Below are 15,186 nucleotides of genomic sequence, written 5' to 3' on the forward strand. Positions count from 1 at the left end.
GGCAAAAAGATTCCTGCCCCAAAAGGGGTTTGGACTAGATGACCCTCTTGGTCACTTCCAACTCTCCAATTCTATGATTCTAATATAATAATAATCCTGGCGGCATGGGAAAGTTTTCAGCAAGCATTTGAAGGTGGAAACAGAAGGCGCCTGCCAATCTCTCTTGGAAGAGCATGCCACAAGACTGCTTTATTATTATTATTAGTAGTAGTAGTAGTAGTAGTAGTTGTTGTTGTTAAAAAAAAAAGTGCAAAAGCTCTTCCTTGGCTGCAAACAGACGCTCTCTTGCCTCTACCCTCCCAGGCAAAGGAGAGAGACGGCTTCTGCTTGCTGCTGCAGCCTGAGCGGAATTTCAATGCCCGAGGGATACCTGACCTCTCTGCTGCAGCAGCGAGAACAGCTTTGCTTTCGCTCCGCGCTTTGCTCGCGCCCGATTTGGCGGAGAGGCGCAAACCCGAGTTAGCCCCACCCTATCTGCCAACCTCCTTGTCCCTCTCTCTCTCTCTCATTGGCGCGCTCCCCTTTCAATCTGGGCCACAGTTCCTGGATGATTTAAAAGACAGAGAGAGGGAGACATGGCTGCGAGAGGAAGAGGCGAGCAATGTAGCCTTTTCTGCGGCTGCGAGAGCGGCAGCGCTCCTGAGCCCTGCGGTAAGAGCAGCAGCAGGGCCCTCGGCGCCTCCTTGGGGAGATGCTCGGGGCGAAGCATGATGGGAAACTCCCGCTGCCTCGAGCCCCTGAGCCCAGCAGCAAACCCGCCTCACCATCGGCTGCCTCCCCCTACCCCGTGATGTTAATTGACTCTCAGCGTGGTTGGGCAGATTTGGGGTGACGGCAGAGCTTTGGAAGCGTGGTGGAAAGTGTGTGTGTGTGTGTGTGTGTGTGTGTGTGTGTGTGAAGGCCGATTCCCATTGGCTGTTTTCTGGGCAGGATATGCGTGTTGCAATCCCTTCCTGGGCACTTTTAAGATTGATGTTTTGTTTTTCCCCAGCCACATGCTTACTGGGTTATCCCCCCCCCCCACTTATCCCCCCCCCCATGCATTGGAGTTGCTGAATTTGAATTCCCCTTTCTGCCTCTTTCACCAACTTCCTTTCCCTATTTTCCTTTGGCTTTGCAGAACAGGCTCGGGTTTAGGACAAGCCAGGAGAACCCACTATTCCCTCCTCCTTTTCTGAAAGGGTCAGATTAATCAACTTTGTTAACTGTGCCCATTTACATTATGAGAGTAACCCCTATTGATATCAGAGGGACTTAGTCCCAAGTAAACAGGTCTGGGACTGCACTGTTAATTTCAAAACCTAAAAGCAAACTAACACATTAGTTTAGTGAAAATGTCATCCTTAACTGCCTAGAATGCTGAAATATTTGTTAAGGACATTTTCTTTTACATGTTTTGGTTTCAAATCTTCTTTTTACGCCTCTAAGGGCAATCCAAAATAGGCTTCAGTCCTATATGTAGTTACCTAGAAGGAAACCACATAGAACTGGGCTTGCTTGTTAACAGTGCAGTCCTATATATGTGTAGAGGGACGTGGGGGGCACTGTAGTCTAAACCACTGAGGCTAGCACTTGCTGATTGGAAGGTCGGCAGTTCAAATCCCTGTGACGGGGTGAGCTCCCGTTGCTCGGTCCCTGCTCCTGCCAACCTAGCAGTTTGAAAGCACGCCAAAAAGTGCAAGGAAATAAATAGGTGCCACTCTGGCAGGACGGTAAATGGCATTTCTGTGCGCTGCTCTGGTTTCGCCAGAAGCGGCTTAGTCATGCTGGCCACATGACCCGGAAGCCGTACACTGGCTGCTCCCTAATGGTCAGGGGTCCCTTTACCTTTACTCAGAAGTAAGTATTAAGTTTGATTTAAGTGACTACAGAATTGGATACAGGATTGCAACTATTTTAGATAGATGATAGGTAGACACACACACACATATACCTACATACATACATACATACGTACGTACGTATATCTAAAGTCAGGATACATGACCCATTATTCCCCTTTTCTTCTTTAACCTCACAATAACCCTGTGATATAGGTTAGAATGAGAGAGAGAGACTGTCACTCAGTGAAATTTAGCTGAGGGGCAGTTGGATGCTGGGCCTTGACTAAAATGCCTCATTGGGCTGCACAGTTCTCTTGAGGAAATTAGTCTTCAGTGCAATTCTTTTTTTTAAAAAAAATAGTATAAATTGGTTTAATTTTTAAGTGGAAAAAACTACTAAATATATATATATATTGTGCTTCATATGTTCCAGTTTACTCATTGCCCTCTTCTCACAAACTGATATTTTGGTTAAACTCTTATTACATGACTTATGCAAAAACAAGACTCACTGTGTTCAGTGCTGTTTATTCTTATAAACAGCATTGGATTGCAGTCTTATCTATGGCTAATTCTCTCTCTCTCTGTGTGTGTGTGTGTGTGTGTGTAGATCTCTGGCCCCTGCTAAATTTATTCTCCTTAAAATTGTATTACTCTCATTCTAGTGGAAAGGCTGTGCCATGATTCCAAGGAATGATGTCAGGAATGAATGCACCCTCCTCTCTGGCAGTTGAAATATTCTGCAAAGGGGGGGGGGGAATGAATTGCCTGCCAAATAATGGCTGCCTTGGAAGGTGGTGGACTGTCCTTGGTTAAAGGATTTTAAGCAGAAGCTGGATTGCTACCTATTGCAGATGCTATAGCAGCAGATTTCTTGCATCAGCAAGTAGATAGCCTAGTTGACCTTTGTGGTTCTTTCTAACTTTATGATGGGGAAACCTTTTGGGAACCTCCTGATTATGGCTAACCTGTCAATGAAACCTATGAGACTTTTGGTACAATCCTATGTGTAGGAGACTACCTACTGCATAGCAAAGGACCATAGCATAGCACTATAAATTGATTAAGCTGTTGTCCTGAGCTTGCAAAACTTTTCATATCCTTAAAAACAATTTCATTTTCACTTCTTTATTGCACTGAAGAGGGTGGCATTTAAGATGGTATTTGCAGCCTGCAGTTTTAAACAATATTATCTGTTTAAAAAACAACATTGGAGGTAAATTTTTATCTGATTTATTCAATGGAGGTTTCAATCCTATACCCACATCCCCTTGAACTCAGTGGGGCTTGCTCCTGGGTAGGGCCCCACCCACTTTTCAGTTGGGTCCCACCCACTATTGGAATTCCGTGTGGCCCTCAGTCCCAAAAAGGGTTTCCCACTCCAAATCTAAGCAACTGACTAAAGTTGAAACTTAAACTCCTTGACTGTATTCTAGGCCCCCATGATTAGAGTTCATCTTTCTTTCTCTTTCAAAGGTGACTGGGTTGTTAATTTGTTTTTTGTTTTCCACACTCATAGGACTGCAAGAAGCTGCACAATGATGGAAGGAACAAGACAAGCAAGGATTTCTCGCCCACACAAGATAAGCGAATCCTCAAAGGTCTGCGACTTTTTGCATGTATTGCTTGTTACGTTGGCAGACTGGAACTTCTCCCACAGATATGGGAGACTTGCATTTCTCTGTTTAATACCCCAGAATTAACGCCCATTTTACATGTGGAATGTAGTGGTTTTCAAATTATATATGAAAAAAACCTCTCCTATTTTCCACATGTGCTGATTTATTCGCAGGTCTCTTGCCCAAGAAAAAGAAACAAGGATGGTTGCTTTTAGAAGTTGCTTTGATCCATAAATGTCTAACTCTAGTTCATAGTGCTGTTGTCTGATGAGGAGACCACTGTCTCTTAGGAAGCTGCTATATATTGAGCCAGACCATTCATTCATCTAGCTTACTGCAGTTCTTACTGGCTGGCAACAGCTCTCCAGGGTTTCAGACAGGGTCGTCTCCCATCCCTACTTGGAGATGCCAGGGACATTCTGCCTGGAAAGCAGGTGCTCCCCTTCTGAACTAAGACCCTTCCCAAGAGACATAGGAAGCTGCCATATTGGTCAAACCATTGGTCCTTGTACAGAGTTTTCTCCCAGTTCTACCTGGAGAAGCTGGGTATTCAACGAGGGACTTTCTGCATGCATAGCATCCACTCTGAGATGTAGCTCTCCTGAACTGCCCAGGAGAGGGGCAAATGGCCAACCTGGAACTGCAGGGCTTTGTGTGACCCCCTGCCTAATTCCAGGCATATACCAGGAAGGTGGCAGCCAGTTAAGATCATCACTACCCAGCATTTTCTCTCTCCTAAGATAACTCCATGCTGTATTTGCTTTTTCTCCTCCCTCCCTCTTGATTCTCCCATAAGAAAGAGATGGAAGGGCGGTGGTCTTCTTAAGAGATAAACAGAGAGAGTGTGAGGTGGCTCTGGAACCACTCCCTGTGCTGCCATGTTGCTCCCAAAGGATGACCTCCGAGGGAGCGTGGCCCTCTGCCAGATAAATTCATAGATTTATTACCCCTCAGGTGAATAGCAATTTGACACCCATTCTCTTCCTTTCAGGTATACAAATGGGCTGACCACTCCAGCCTAGTTCTTCAGAGCTTGAACGAACAGAGGCAACGGGGCCTCTTCTGTGACGTCGTTCTGGTTGCAGACGAGCAGAGGGTCCCCGCCCATCGGAACATTTTAGCGGTCTGCAGTGACTATTTCAACTCAATGTTCACCATTGGGATGCGGGAAGCCTACCAGAAAGAGGTGGAGCTCTTTGGAGCATCCTACGTTGGCCTCAAAGCCATCGTGGACTTCCTGTATGGGAGCGAGCTCTCCCTCGATGGTGGCAACATCGATTACATTTTGGAAACTGCCCACCTGCTGCAGATCTGGAAAGTGGTTGACTTCTGTTGTGAGTACCTGGAGAACGAGGTCAACGAGGAGAACTACTTGTACCTGCACGAGCTAGCCTCTCTCTACAACCTCAGGCGCCTGGACTTGTACATTGATTCCTTCATCTTGAGGAACTTTGGCACGCTGTCTTTCACGCCACACTTCCTACAGAACATTTCCATCCAGAAGCTGTGCCAGTACCTGGGCAGTGACGACGTCCAGCAGGAATGTGAGCATGACTTGCTGCAGGCCGCGTTGCAGTGGCTGACGCAGTCCCCAGAGAGGGAGAGGGAGGCCTACTCCGTCTTGGAAAACATCCATTTCCCCTTGATACCAAAGAGCGACCTGCTGCACCGCGTCAAGCCGGCCGTCTGCTCCCTCCTCTCAAAAGAAACCAACTGTGAGACCTTCGTCGAAGAGGCGGTCCACTACCACAACAATGTCGCGGCTCAGCCGGTCCTTCAGAACAAGCGGACCACTCTCCGCACGAGTGACGAAAAGCTCCTCTTCGTCGGCGGGGAGGTGTCGGAAAATTGCTTGGAGCTGAGTGACGACACCTGCTTCCTGGACACCAAAACGGGGCAGTGGGTGAGGGAAACACCGCTCCCTGCTCCGCGGAGCCACCACTGCGTTGCAGTGCTTGGAGGGTTCATCTTCATTGCTGGAGGAAGCTTTTCACGTGACAATGGCGGGGATGCCGCCTCCAATCTTCTATATAGGTATGACCCTCGGTGTAACCACTGGATAAAGGTGAGGCTTCAGCTGCAATGGGCACATATATGTTCTTGTAAAATTTTATGCTTTTAGCAGAAGGTAAAAGACTTCTGTCCTTAAAACATGAAAACCAAGGAGTGCAGCCATCTGTGCAGCAATGCTTATGCTGTGAACTGTGGAATCTGGTTTCCATATTGCAATATATCATGCCCCTCCAGATTCAATGGAGGTGGGGGGAGCAGTTTCTTAGCATTCGTGGTGGTGCATAGAAGACTGAGAAAATGAGGCACTGTTCTCTAAGAAAGGTCAGAAATTGGGGTGAGGGGTGGTGTTGGAGCTTTGATAGGCAGAGAGTGCCTTGTATGGCTTGTGAGTCTGGGTAGAGGTAGACTTTACCTGTTGCAAGCACATGCACAGAGATGTTTGTGGAGTAAGAAAATAACAAAGCAGTTTATTATAGGAAGTAAGTAACTCAAAGAGCTTGGGAGGCCCTGAGTACTGAAAAGATTGTGTTCCCGCTCCTAGTTAATTCAAAATACTAAACCACAAAATAAAATAAAAATATTTCAAAATAAAGCAAAACTTACATTGTATATTAAATTAAAATAGCTTCTTTCTAGAGTTTTTCAGTACAAAATTCTGAATAAATTCATCAAAGCTTTTTTACATTTTTTAAATACAAGTGTCAAATTCTTCCTCCTCGATGGTTCCAACAATCTCTCCCCTGTAGCAAGTCACTTCTGTTTTACTAACTCCTTGATTTCCTGTTCTCATCAAGAGAGACGTTCAAGTGAGGATGGGGTTTGGGTGCCTCTCTGTAAATGGATACATCTGTTATTGAATTAATCAGGCTTCTTGAATATATCTTTCTTCTGATATGGTTAGAATAGCCTAATCTAGACATTGTTGTAAGCCAATCTGTTTTCTAAACTATTGTCTGGCCATCAAAAATATATTTGGCTGTAAGTTAATTTAGAATATGCAGGAAATGATAAAAATAAATTTAAGGAACCTTAGAAAGAGGAGGAAGGAAGTCAAGTATTGAAATGTTAAAATGACCGTAAAACTATTGAAATGAATATAACTGAAAATCATAAATAAAAAAATGATACATACATACATACATACGTGTGTGTGTGTGTGTGTCTATATATGACTATTCAGGTCGTGGGGCTTCCTTTTCGTTCACAGCTTGCTTCCATGAGGCAGCGTCGTGTAGACTTCTATCTGGCTGCCATCAAGGGCATGCTAGTGGCTGTCGGTGGAAGGAACGAAAATGGAGCGCTTTCATCTGTTGAGATCTACAGCCCGGAGAAAGATGCATGGACCTATGTAGCAGGCTTGCCAAGGTAACATGGATCAGGATCTGGAGACGATCATTCACATGGGGGTGTATATGTGAACCTCAGGTCTGGGGGCCAGATCTGGCCCTCCAAACCTCAATATCAATCCTCCCCAAGCCATGTCCCTGCTTTGCAGTTGTCAAGTATGTGTATAGTGTATGTGTGTTTCACCTCTTGCCGTGGCCGCTAGTGGCAGGTGAGTCCTGGAAGGCTTTCCAGAAGGGAATGGGGTCTCAGGCTGAAGATTACCCCCCACCCTTGTTTTATTTTGGCTTTCACTCAATCCAGCACCCTCTGTATGTTCTTGGAGTATAACTACCATCCTCCCAGGCCACTGGTCATATTGGCTGGGGCTGGTGGAAGTTGGGAGTCCAACAAGGTACCAGGTTGAGGAAGGCTGTTTTATGTTGCAAAAAGAACAATGTGAGTTTCCTGGAAAAAGTTGCAAAATTAAGTGGTTTGCTTGTTGCCTCTTACTCATTGTGGTGGCAATTCAAAGGAAAAGCTGTAAGGATCCTCAGACTGTCCAGGGGCAAAGTGGAATTTGATCTCTTGGCTTGCAGAACTCAGCAGTAACCAGGAGTCATGGCAGTGGAATCCAGCAGAGACCGGGACACTGAATCGGGTCCATGTGGGAGGCCATGGCACACAAGAGAAGCAGAGTTTTTTGTCTGTATTTCCTCAAACAAAGGGGCCATTGCATAGGGGTTGTGGACAGTAGTCAGAGGCTTAGAAAGCCTCAGGTCACCTCCAGCCCCGCTAAAGGGCAAGTCGGTCACTAGGAGGTCTACTTGGCGCTGAGAGCCAGGAGCCTAGGAGAGGTGCATGGGAGGCTGAGGTTGAAAAGACTTCACCTCCAGCCTTCATAGGAGAAAGTGGGTCACTAGGAGCTCTCCTTGGTGCTGAAAGTAAATGTCCTGCTTTTCTGCATTGTGTGGGCCCCTATTCAGGACCAGAACACCATTAGTGTTGTATCCTGTAGGCTATTATTATTACCTCTCCCACCACTATTACTTTTACGATAACAGTACTTTATAGTTTAGTAGGATTTCTAAAGTATTCATCTTGATTGAAAGGGCTTCCTTCTGGACCCTGAAGGGAACCCCACAACTGATTATATCTTTCCCCCTCCCCCTTTCTTTCTGTCCTAGGTTTACTTATGGCCATGCTGGCGCAGCCCACAATGATTTGGTTTATATATCAGGAGGCCACGATTACCAAATCGGCCCCTATCGCAAAAATCTGCTCTGCTACGATTATCGCACCGACATGTGGGAAGAGAAGAGGCCGATGATCACCGCCCGCGGCTGGCACAGCATGTGCACCTTGGAGGATGACATTTACTCCATTGGCGGCAGTGACGATTACCTCGAAACGATGACCCGCTTTGACATTTTGGCTGTGGAGTCTTACAGTCCACAGTGCAATCAGTGGACCAGAGTGGCACCCTTGCTGCAAGCCAACAGTGAATCTGGAGTGGCCATGTGGCAAGGCAAGATCTACATCCTTGGTGGCTATAGCTGGGAGGACACTGTCTTCTCCAGAACCGTCCAGGTGTACAACAAAGAGAAGAACAAGTGGCAAAAAGGAATTGATCTTCCAAAAGCAATTGCTGGGGTTTCTGCTTGTGTGTGCGCGTTAAAACCAAGATCAGAAGAGAAAAAGAAAAGGCCAAAAATGAAACGGCATCAGAATCAAGGGAGATGACAAACTTTTGGGCAGTTCAGCCATGGAGAAAGAATGTGTACCAAACCTCTAATCATATTTTATATAGCATTGTAAACGTCTTTGGAAACTTTCATAAAACTACAACAAAGGGTTCCTCCCACCCCCTTGTCAGTTGGACTGGGTGATTTCTGATGATGAAATATCTACATGGTTCCAGGAAAGGCAGTTGAATGTTAATGCCATATTGTTCTTGGGACTGTCATTATTGAACAGAATCCAGTAGAAGAAATGGTAAAATGTATGTAGAAAATGGTGGTTGGGAACATCTGTTTAGAAATCAAAGGAAGGAGACAGGAGTTGAGAGAAAAGCAGGTTGTCCTAAAAAAAACGGAACGGTAATTCAAAGAGTTGTCCTTCAATTCTCACTCATCCAGTGTAGCTACAAGTTGGGAGGTATGCCTTTAATTGTGGGCAATATGTGTGTTCCCTATTCAGACAGAAGTATGAGGAAAGCATTGAAGTGAGAGCGAAGTGAGGGTTACTTGTGTTTAAAAATTCAGGTGTGCCGAGTATTAAAAGCTGCATTTGCTAAAGTCTCCCAAGCTTGAATGGGACATTGTTCTGGAGTAAGTAACTGGTATATTCCAGCAACTGGGTCGGTTACCTGAAACAAGGAAACATTGCTTTTGTCTCCTGCTGCATTGAGGCCCTTGTCACTTGTCTTTGGCTTGAATGGTCCATCTGTGTCCATCAGCCAGTATGTTTATTTTATACAAATGTACTACTGTAACATTTTATAAGAACTTAAATGCTGCCATTTGGATGGAGTCTCAATGACATGGTGGGGAAGATTCCCCCTCCCACTCCAGACAATGAAAGTCTGTTTTCTAAGAGTTTTTGAAACCTTTTGTATCATTTTTAAATGAGACACATTTTTGCTAATACCTAGCCTGTAGCTTGTCACCTGGTGTGTTAATTACTCTTAAAGCTTCCGATGCATAATTATAGTCCTGTCATTTCTGTTTGGGAGTGTGTTACACTGGGGCTTTCCCAGGCAGTGTGGATAACTTTGTTGTGAAATCTTGCCTTGGAAAAAGCAATTACATACCTTTGCATTGTCAGGTGGCTAAAGGTAAAGGTAAAGGGATCCCTGACCATTAGGTCTAGTCGTGACCGACTCTGGGGTTGCAACGCTCATCTCGCTTTATTGGCCAAGGAAGCCGGCGTACAGCTTCTGGGTCATGTGGCCAGCATGACTAAGCCACTTAGAATCATAGAATCATAGAGTTGGAATAGACCACAAGGGCCATCGAGTCCAACCCCCTGCCAAGCAGGAAACACCATCAGAGCACACCTGACATATGGTTGTCAAGCCTCTGCTTAAAGACCTCCAAAGAAGGAGACTCCACCACACTCCTTGGCAGCAAATTCCACTGTCGAACAGCTCTTACTGTCAGGAAGTTCTTCCTAATGTTTAGGTGGCGAACCAGAGCAGCGTATGGAAAAACGCCATTTACCTTCCTGCCGGAGCGGTACCTATTTATCTACTTGCACTTTGACGTGCTTTTGAACTGCTAGGTTGGCAGGAGCTGGGACTGAGCAACGGGAACTCACCCCGTCGCGGGGATTCGAACCGGCAACCTTCTGATCGGCAAGTCCTAGGCTCTGTGGTTTAACCCACAGCGCCACCGGTGACTACCATTCTTCTAAAACAAGACCAGTTTGCCAGCCTAACCGAAAGGCGAATGCGCTATCAAATACCTTTCTAAGTAACAGTACTTTAACAAGTCCTAATTACATAAGAGCATATGCAGAGCCTGCTGGATCAGGCCAACAGTCCTTCTAGTCCAGCATCCTGTTCTCATAGTGACCAACCAGATGCCTGTAGAAAACGTGCAAGCGGGACCCTAGCACAAGAGCATTGTCCCCTCCTGCAGCTTCCAGCAACTGGTATTCAGAAACATTATTGCCTACAACCATTGAGGCAATTGAGGCAGTGAGTTCCATAGTTTAACTATGTGCTGCGAGGAGAAGTACTTCCTTTTATCTGTCCTGAATCTCCCAACATTGGATCCCTATAAGTTCTAGTGTTAGGACAGAGGGAGAAAACCTTTTCTCCATCCACTTTTTTGAGCCCACCCAGAGTCAAATATGTCTATACACTAAAGCAGGCATGTCTAACAGGTAGATCGCGATCTTTTGGTATATCGTGGGGTGTTCCTGGTAGATCTCTGGCCCCTCAGTGATCTCGTTACAAAAAAGCAAAAAAGCAATAACTTTGGCTTACAAAAAAAGCTCCACGACTTTGGGTAGATCACTGCCAGTCTTTTTACGACAATGGGTAGATCACTGCGAGTTTTTTTTATACTGTGAGTAGATCACAGTCTATTGGGAGTTGGACGTCCCTGCCCTAAAGTATTGCCAGATTTTGCCTCCTTTTGCAATAGCCTCTGCCATATGTAAATCTGTGTCACTCAATTTGCTAATAGGGCTAGTTACATTCTCAGCCCCGGAGATCTCCCCATCCCTGATGGTTTATGCACATAACTCAGCTACAGCTGCCTAATTATTTATTTATTTTAATCCAATATGGGAACCAAGATTGGCAGTCCAGCTGCTGATGGAAATGAGAGGCATGGAAACAACTGTGATTGGAGTGATGGAGCCTTGGGGAGCCAATCAGAGGGAGCTTCTGTGGGAGTTGTAGCAAGAAACAAATCTGAAGCCAAGCTTGTTTTTCCTTCATTGTCAGATGTCATTTTCCCGCTCCTTTAAGAAGGACTTTGCAACCACAGAACTGCTTACCTCTACAGCCAAACTCAACCAGCCCCCAGAGTTGTGGGATATCTTTTTGTCATCACCAGTGATGCATGATGGTCACGGGGCATGATTCAAAGACCTGTCCATGACATGCACAGGATATGGTTTTAATCACTGCCAAATTTGGGTGATGTGCTAACAGAGCTGATTCCTGTACCTATATAGATCAACATGACTACTTCACCCCGGGTTGGGAATCAAGATGGGTAGGGTTTTTCCATGGCTGCTGAACAATAAATTGAATGGCTGAAGTATTTACAGTGGTGCCCCGCAAGACGAATGCCTTGCAAGACGGAAAACTCGCTAGACGAAAGAGTTTTCCGTTTTGGAGGTGCTTCGCAAAACGAATCTCCTATGGGCTTGCTTTGCAAGACGAAAATGTCTTGCGAGTTCCTGCGGGTTTTTTTCCCTCCCCCCCTTTTTCTAAGCCGCTAAGCCACTTATCAGCTGATCCGATAAGCCGCTAAAAGCCGCTAATAGCGCTAATCCGCTAATCCGTCAATGGGCTTGCTTCGCAAGACGAAAAAACGGCTAGACGAAGAGAATCACAGAACGGATTCTTTTCGTCTTGCGAGGCACCACTGTACTTGTTAAGGAAAGGACGAAGAACAAAGACCATTTAGATCAGGGGTAAGTTATCTCTGACCTGCAGACGTAATTAGAGCTGTGAGGCATCTACAATGGGCTCAGAGGGCCATTTCAGTCAAACCACACCAACCTGGCTCAGCTGAAAGGTTTGCAGGCACCTGATTGAGGATGTCTGCAAAGCCCTGTGCAAAGTCCTCCATGAGCCCCGCTGATCCATCAGGTCTGATGGAGTGCTTTAAAAGGCACTTGCAGGCTATGCATTTGCCTGCACAGTTTGCTTTCAACCATGGGGGCAAAAAAGTATTGCCTGACACCAGGTGATTTATAGGTGTGGAGCCCTACCCACCTGTGAAATTTGGCCTGCAGGGTGGGTGAAGCAGATAACTATCAGGCCTGCTGGGCAGATCCAGTTGCCCCTCCCCCCCCTTGCTCCATATGCTGTGGGATCCCATCAGTGTGGCCAGTGGTCAGGAAGGGAGTTGTAGTCTGAACATCTGGAGGTTGCCAGGTTTCCATTCCCGAGTTAAGGGATTTATTCCTGTTTCTCAGACCTGGAAGGGCTACTTGGAAGGAGCGACTGAAAATAAATACAAAGAATAACTTAGTGCTTCTGATTCTCTAAAGATGTGTTCACCCCATGAAAAAGCTTCATTTTAAAAATTAAAAATAAGAAATTCTGTCATTAAAAGACATACCAAGTTATCTGTAGGAGAGAGAGAAATATCTGATAACTAATTCATGTACTAGAATGAGTTTAACATAGCTGGAGTTGAATACATTTATAAACCTTTTTCTAGTATAAACACTAAACATGGGCTGACTCCGATTTCTTCTCCGCTTTCCATTTGGGCATGTTTTAATTCTACAAGCTTGTGAACCAACTTCACAAACCATTTGCAAAGAAGAAGTGGTTATACCATGTAGTCATAAATTTTGAATTCATTGCCCTTTGAAGACGACACGCATGTCAGCACTGCATCAGAAGAGACCTGCCAGATCAGACCAAAGGTTTATGTTTTGTGAGCATAACAGAAAAACGGGAATGTTTACAAGGTGCACCTACTGGTGAAAAAGAAGCTGGAGCTGGCCTAACTTCTACCAAAAATTACAAGTATATTTAGCGTTTTCCCTAGGAACTGAAATTAGGTGGTCAGGTGTTTGAATTTTCAGGAGGTAGCGGTGAGAGGAAGATCTCTTTGATCCACTCTCTCTGCGGCTCAAACCCAACATTCTCTTAGCAAAGGATTTTAAACAAAGCCAAGTTTCAGTTGCATAAGTCTTGGTTTGCTGCTCAGGATTTTACAAAGTGTTTTTTGAAGTCACCAACTGGCACAATATATTGGATTCCTAGCAATATTTTGGGAAGGTTTGCAAGAGAGCACGCCTTGTTTCATTTAGACCATTGTCCTCCTGCTGCTGGCAACACAATGCAGCAAATTGACGAAACCGGGCTGTCCACATACACCTGTCAATGTTCTTATTTGATACACACAAACCATTTTCTGAAGTTCAGCCTGGAGTATGCCCTGCAAGTCGGGCTATGACGCTGGGCACCCGTTTGCAGATCGCTGTTAACAGGTGCCGCTTGTCAATATACACAAGAAGAAGCATCCAGTTCATTTGTCATCTTTGCCCTGGGTTTTCCTGTAGACCATCTCTCGGAAGCCTGCCAGAATTTTGTTCTCCCTCTTCCGCCTCTCCTCCTGGTTGAAAGATGCCAGGGCCCTCTTTTCATCTGCACTGTAGATCTGGTTCTCCTTCCGCAGGCGCACAGCTTCCATTCTCCGGTGCCTGCTGCCGCTCATCACGTAGCCAGACTTCTCAAATGACGCAATCTCTTCGCTGGTTAAGCCAATCTCACCTCTCCTAGGGATGCGTTTCCCAGCTTTTACATACTCGGCCATGGCAGCGCCTTCGCCGGGGAGTAAAGCGTGCCCATAGTTCAGGGGTCGGTCCTCTTGAGAGGCATGGGTAATGGGAGCTTCTGGTCCTATGAAGCCCTCCCCATCTGCATTTCTTACTCTCTCAGTCCAGAGATCCCCCTCTTGCTGTTGATCACCATCCGAGTCTTCGCTGCTGCTCAACTCCCTGCTTTTCTTACTCTTTCTTTTCTTGGACTTCTTTTTCCTATGCTTCTTTTTCCTCTTCTTGGCTTTCTTTCCCCCCTCCTCACGTGAAGCAGCCTTTCTCTTCTTCCTCTTCTTTTTCTTCCTCTGCTCCTCTTCTGAGCTGGAACCAGAGGAGCTGCTCTTTTTAGATGCACCCCCCTCGTCTTCTGCAGGGGTGTGCTCATCAGAGTCCCGGTCGGGAACTTTGGGCGAGACCCCCCAAACTTCGGGTGCTCCGAGCTCACCTATTCTCTCTCTCTCGTTCAGTCGCCTCTGCCTCAGCGACTCTTCCTGCTCCTTGCCGTAGTGCTCGGGGCCCGGCCGGGGCCCGAAGGGGTGAGGGGGCCCGGGGCGCTGACGAAACCCGCCGCTGCTGCCGCGATCGTGGGATCGGGACCGGGCGCGGGAACTCTTGCAGCGGCTAGACCTGGGCGGGGACGGGCTGGTCGAGCTGCCGCTCCGCTGCCGCCGCGAGGGCGGCGTCTCCGCTGGGCTCCGCGAGCGGGACACGGGCGCCATGGCCTCGGCGGAAGTGCCTCCGTTGCGTCGAGGAGCGGAAGCAGCGCCTCCGGATTGCTGTTTGCACACCTTTATTAATGGAGAAGGAGCCTTTCCTAGGGAGGGGCCCCCATTTTCGCCTTCTCTTCCCCCTAGCCCTCAATAAAAAGGGAGAAATCCACAGATGTGAGCCACCGAGGGGACGAGCAATCCATTGCAACACAGCTTGGCCCCTCCCACAAATTAGTGTTTTTAATACATTTCTCACTAAAGTTATTTTTGGGGAGTTCCCTTTAATAAAGCCAGCCAGGCTGTCTCTGTTGCTAATTGCACCATTCTGGGGAGGCCTAGCCCCTGTTTTCTTGCCGAATCCTTTGTAGCTGGAGCACATGACATGACATGGTTAAGGAAATCACCTGTCAATTTAGGCACCCTGTACCACACCCACTTTCTAACAGGCATTTAATGTTTTTCACCTGGAACAAGCTATATAACTTAAAATAAATGGGTTTCCCTCCCCTAATTTATCTTCCCACCCATGCACATAGCTGTCAACTTTTCCCTTTTCTTGCGAGGAATCCTATTCGGAATAAAGGCATTTCCCTTAAAAAAGGGGGAAAGTTGACAGCTATGCCCATGCAAGGATTTGACTGGTAATAACTCTGCCCACTCCCCGGACCCCTCAGAATG

General features: G+C 46.4%; 2 protein-coding genes across 2 annotated transcripts; one reads left to right on the forward strand and one right to left on the reverse strand.

The window, feature by feature from the left end:
* The first annotated feature begins 521 nt into the window (after positions 1-521).
* KLHL36 (kelch like family member 36) lies at positions 522-9,484 on the forward strand. The gene is made up of 5 exons (XM_083512529.1): positions 522-651; positions 3,343-3,424; positions 4,434-5,507; positions 6,663-6,820; positions 7,966-9,484. The coding sequence occupies exons 2-5, from the start codon at positions 3,362-3,364 to the stop codon at positions 8,519-8,521; spliced, it is 1,851 nt and encodes a 616-aa protein (XP_083368655.1). The 5' UTR covers positions 522-651; positions 3,343-3,361; the 3' UTR covers positions 8,522-9,484.
* Positions 9,485-12,625: 3,141 nt separating this feature from the next.
* On the reverse strand, positions 12,626-14,741 carry LOC310711777 (NF-kappa-B-activating protein-like). Its single transcript, XM_083514033.1, has one exon. The coding sequence runs from the start codon at positions 14,515-14,517 to the stop codon at positions 13,507-13,509; it is 1,011 nt and encodes a 336-aa protein (XP_083370159.1). The 5' UTR covers positions 14,518-14,741; the 3' UTR covers positions 12,626-13,506.
* Positions 14,742-15,186: the final 445 nt, after the last annotated feature.

Source organism: Podarcis liolepis (genome assembly GCF_965112155.1).
Source record: "Podarcis liolepis genome assembly, chromosome: 7".
NCBI classification, from domain to species: Eukaryota; Metazoa; Chordata; class Lepidosauria; order Squamata; family Lacertidae; genus Podarcis; species Podarcis liolepis.

Bases quoted from the DNA above. Each gene is read 5' to 3' on its own strand.
- KLHL36 (XM_083512529.1), top strand. From the start codon at position 3,362: ATGATGGAAGGAACAAGACAAGCAAGGATTTCTCGCCCACACAAGATA. The intron at 3,425-4,433 runs GTCTGCGACTTT...TCTTCCTTTCAG, and splicing joins AGATAAGCGAATCCTCAAAG to GTATACAAATGGGCTGACCA. The intron at 5,508-6,662 runs GTGAGGCTTCAG...TTTCGTTCACAG, and splicing joins GGTGTAACCACTGGATAAAG to CTTGCTTCCATGAGGCAGCG.
- LOC310711777 (XM_083514033.1), bottom strand. From the start codon at position 14,517: ATGGCGCCCGTGTCCCGCTCGCGGAGCCCAGCGGAGACGCCGCCCTCG.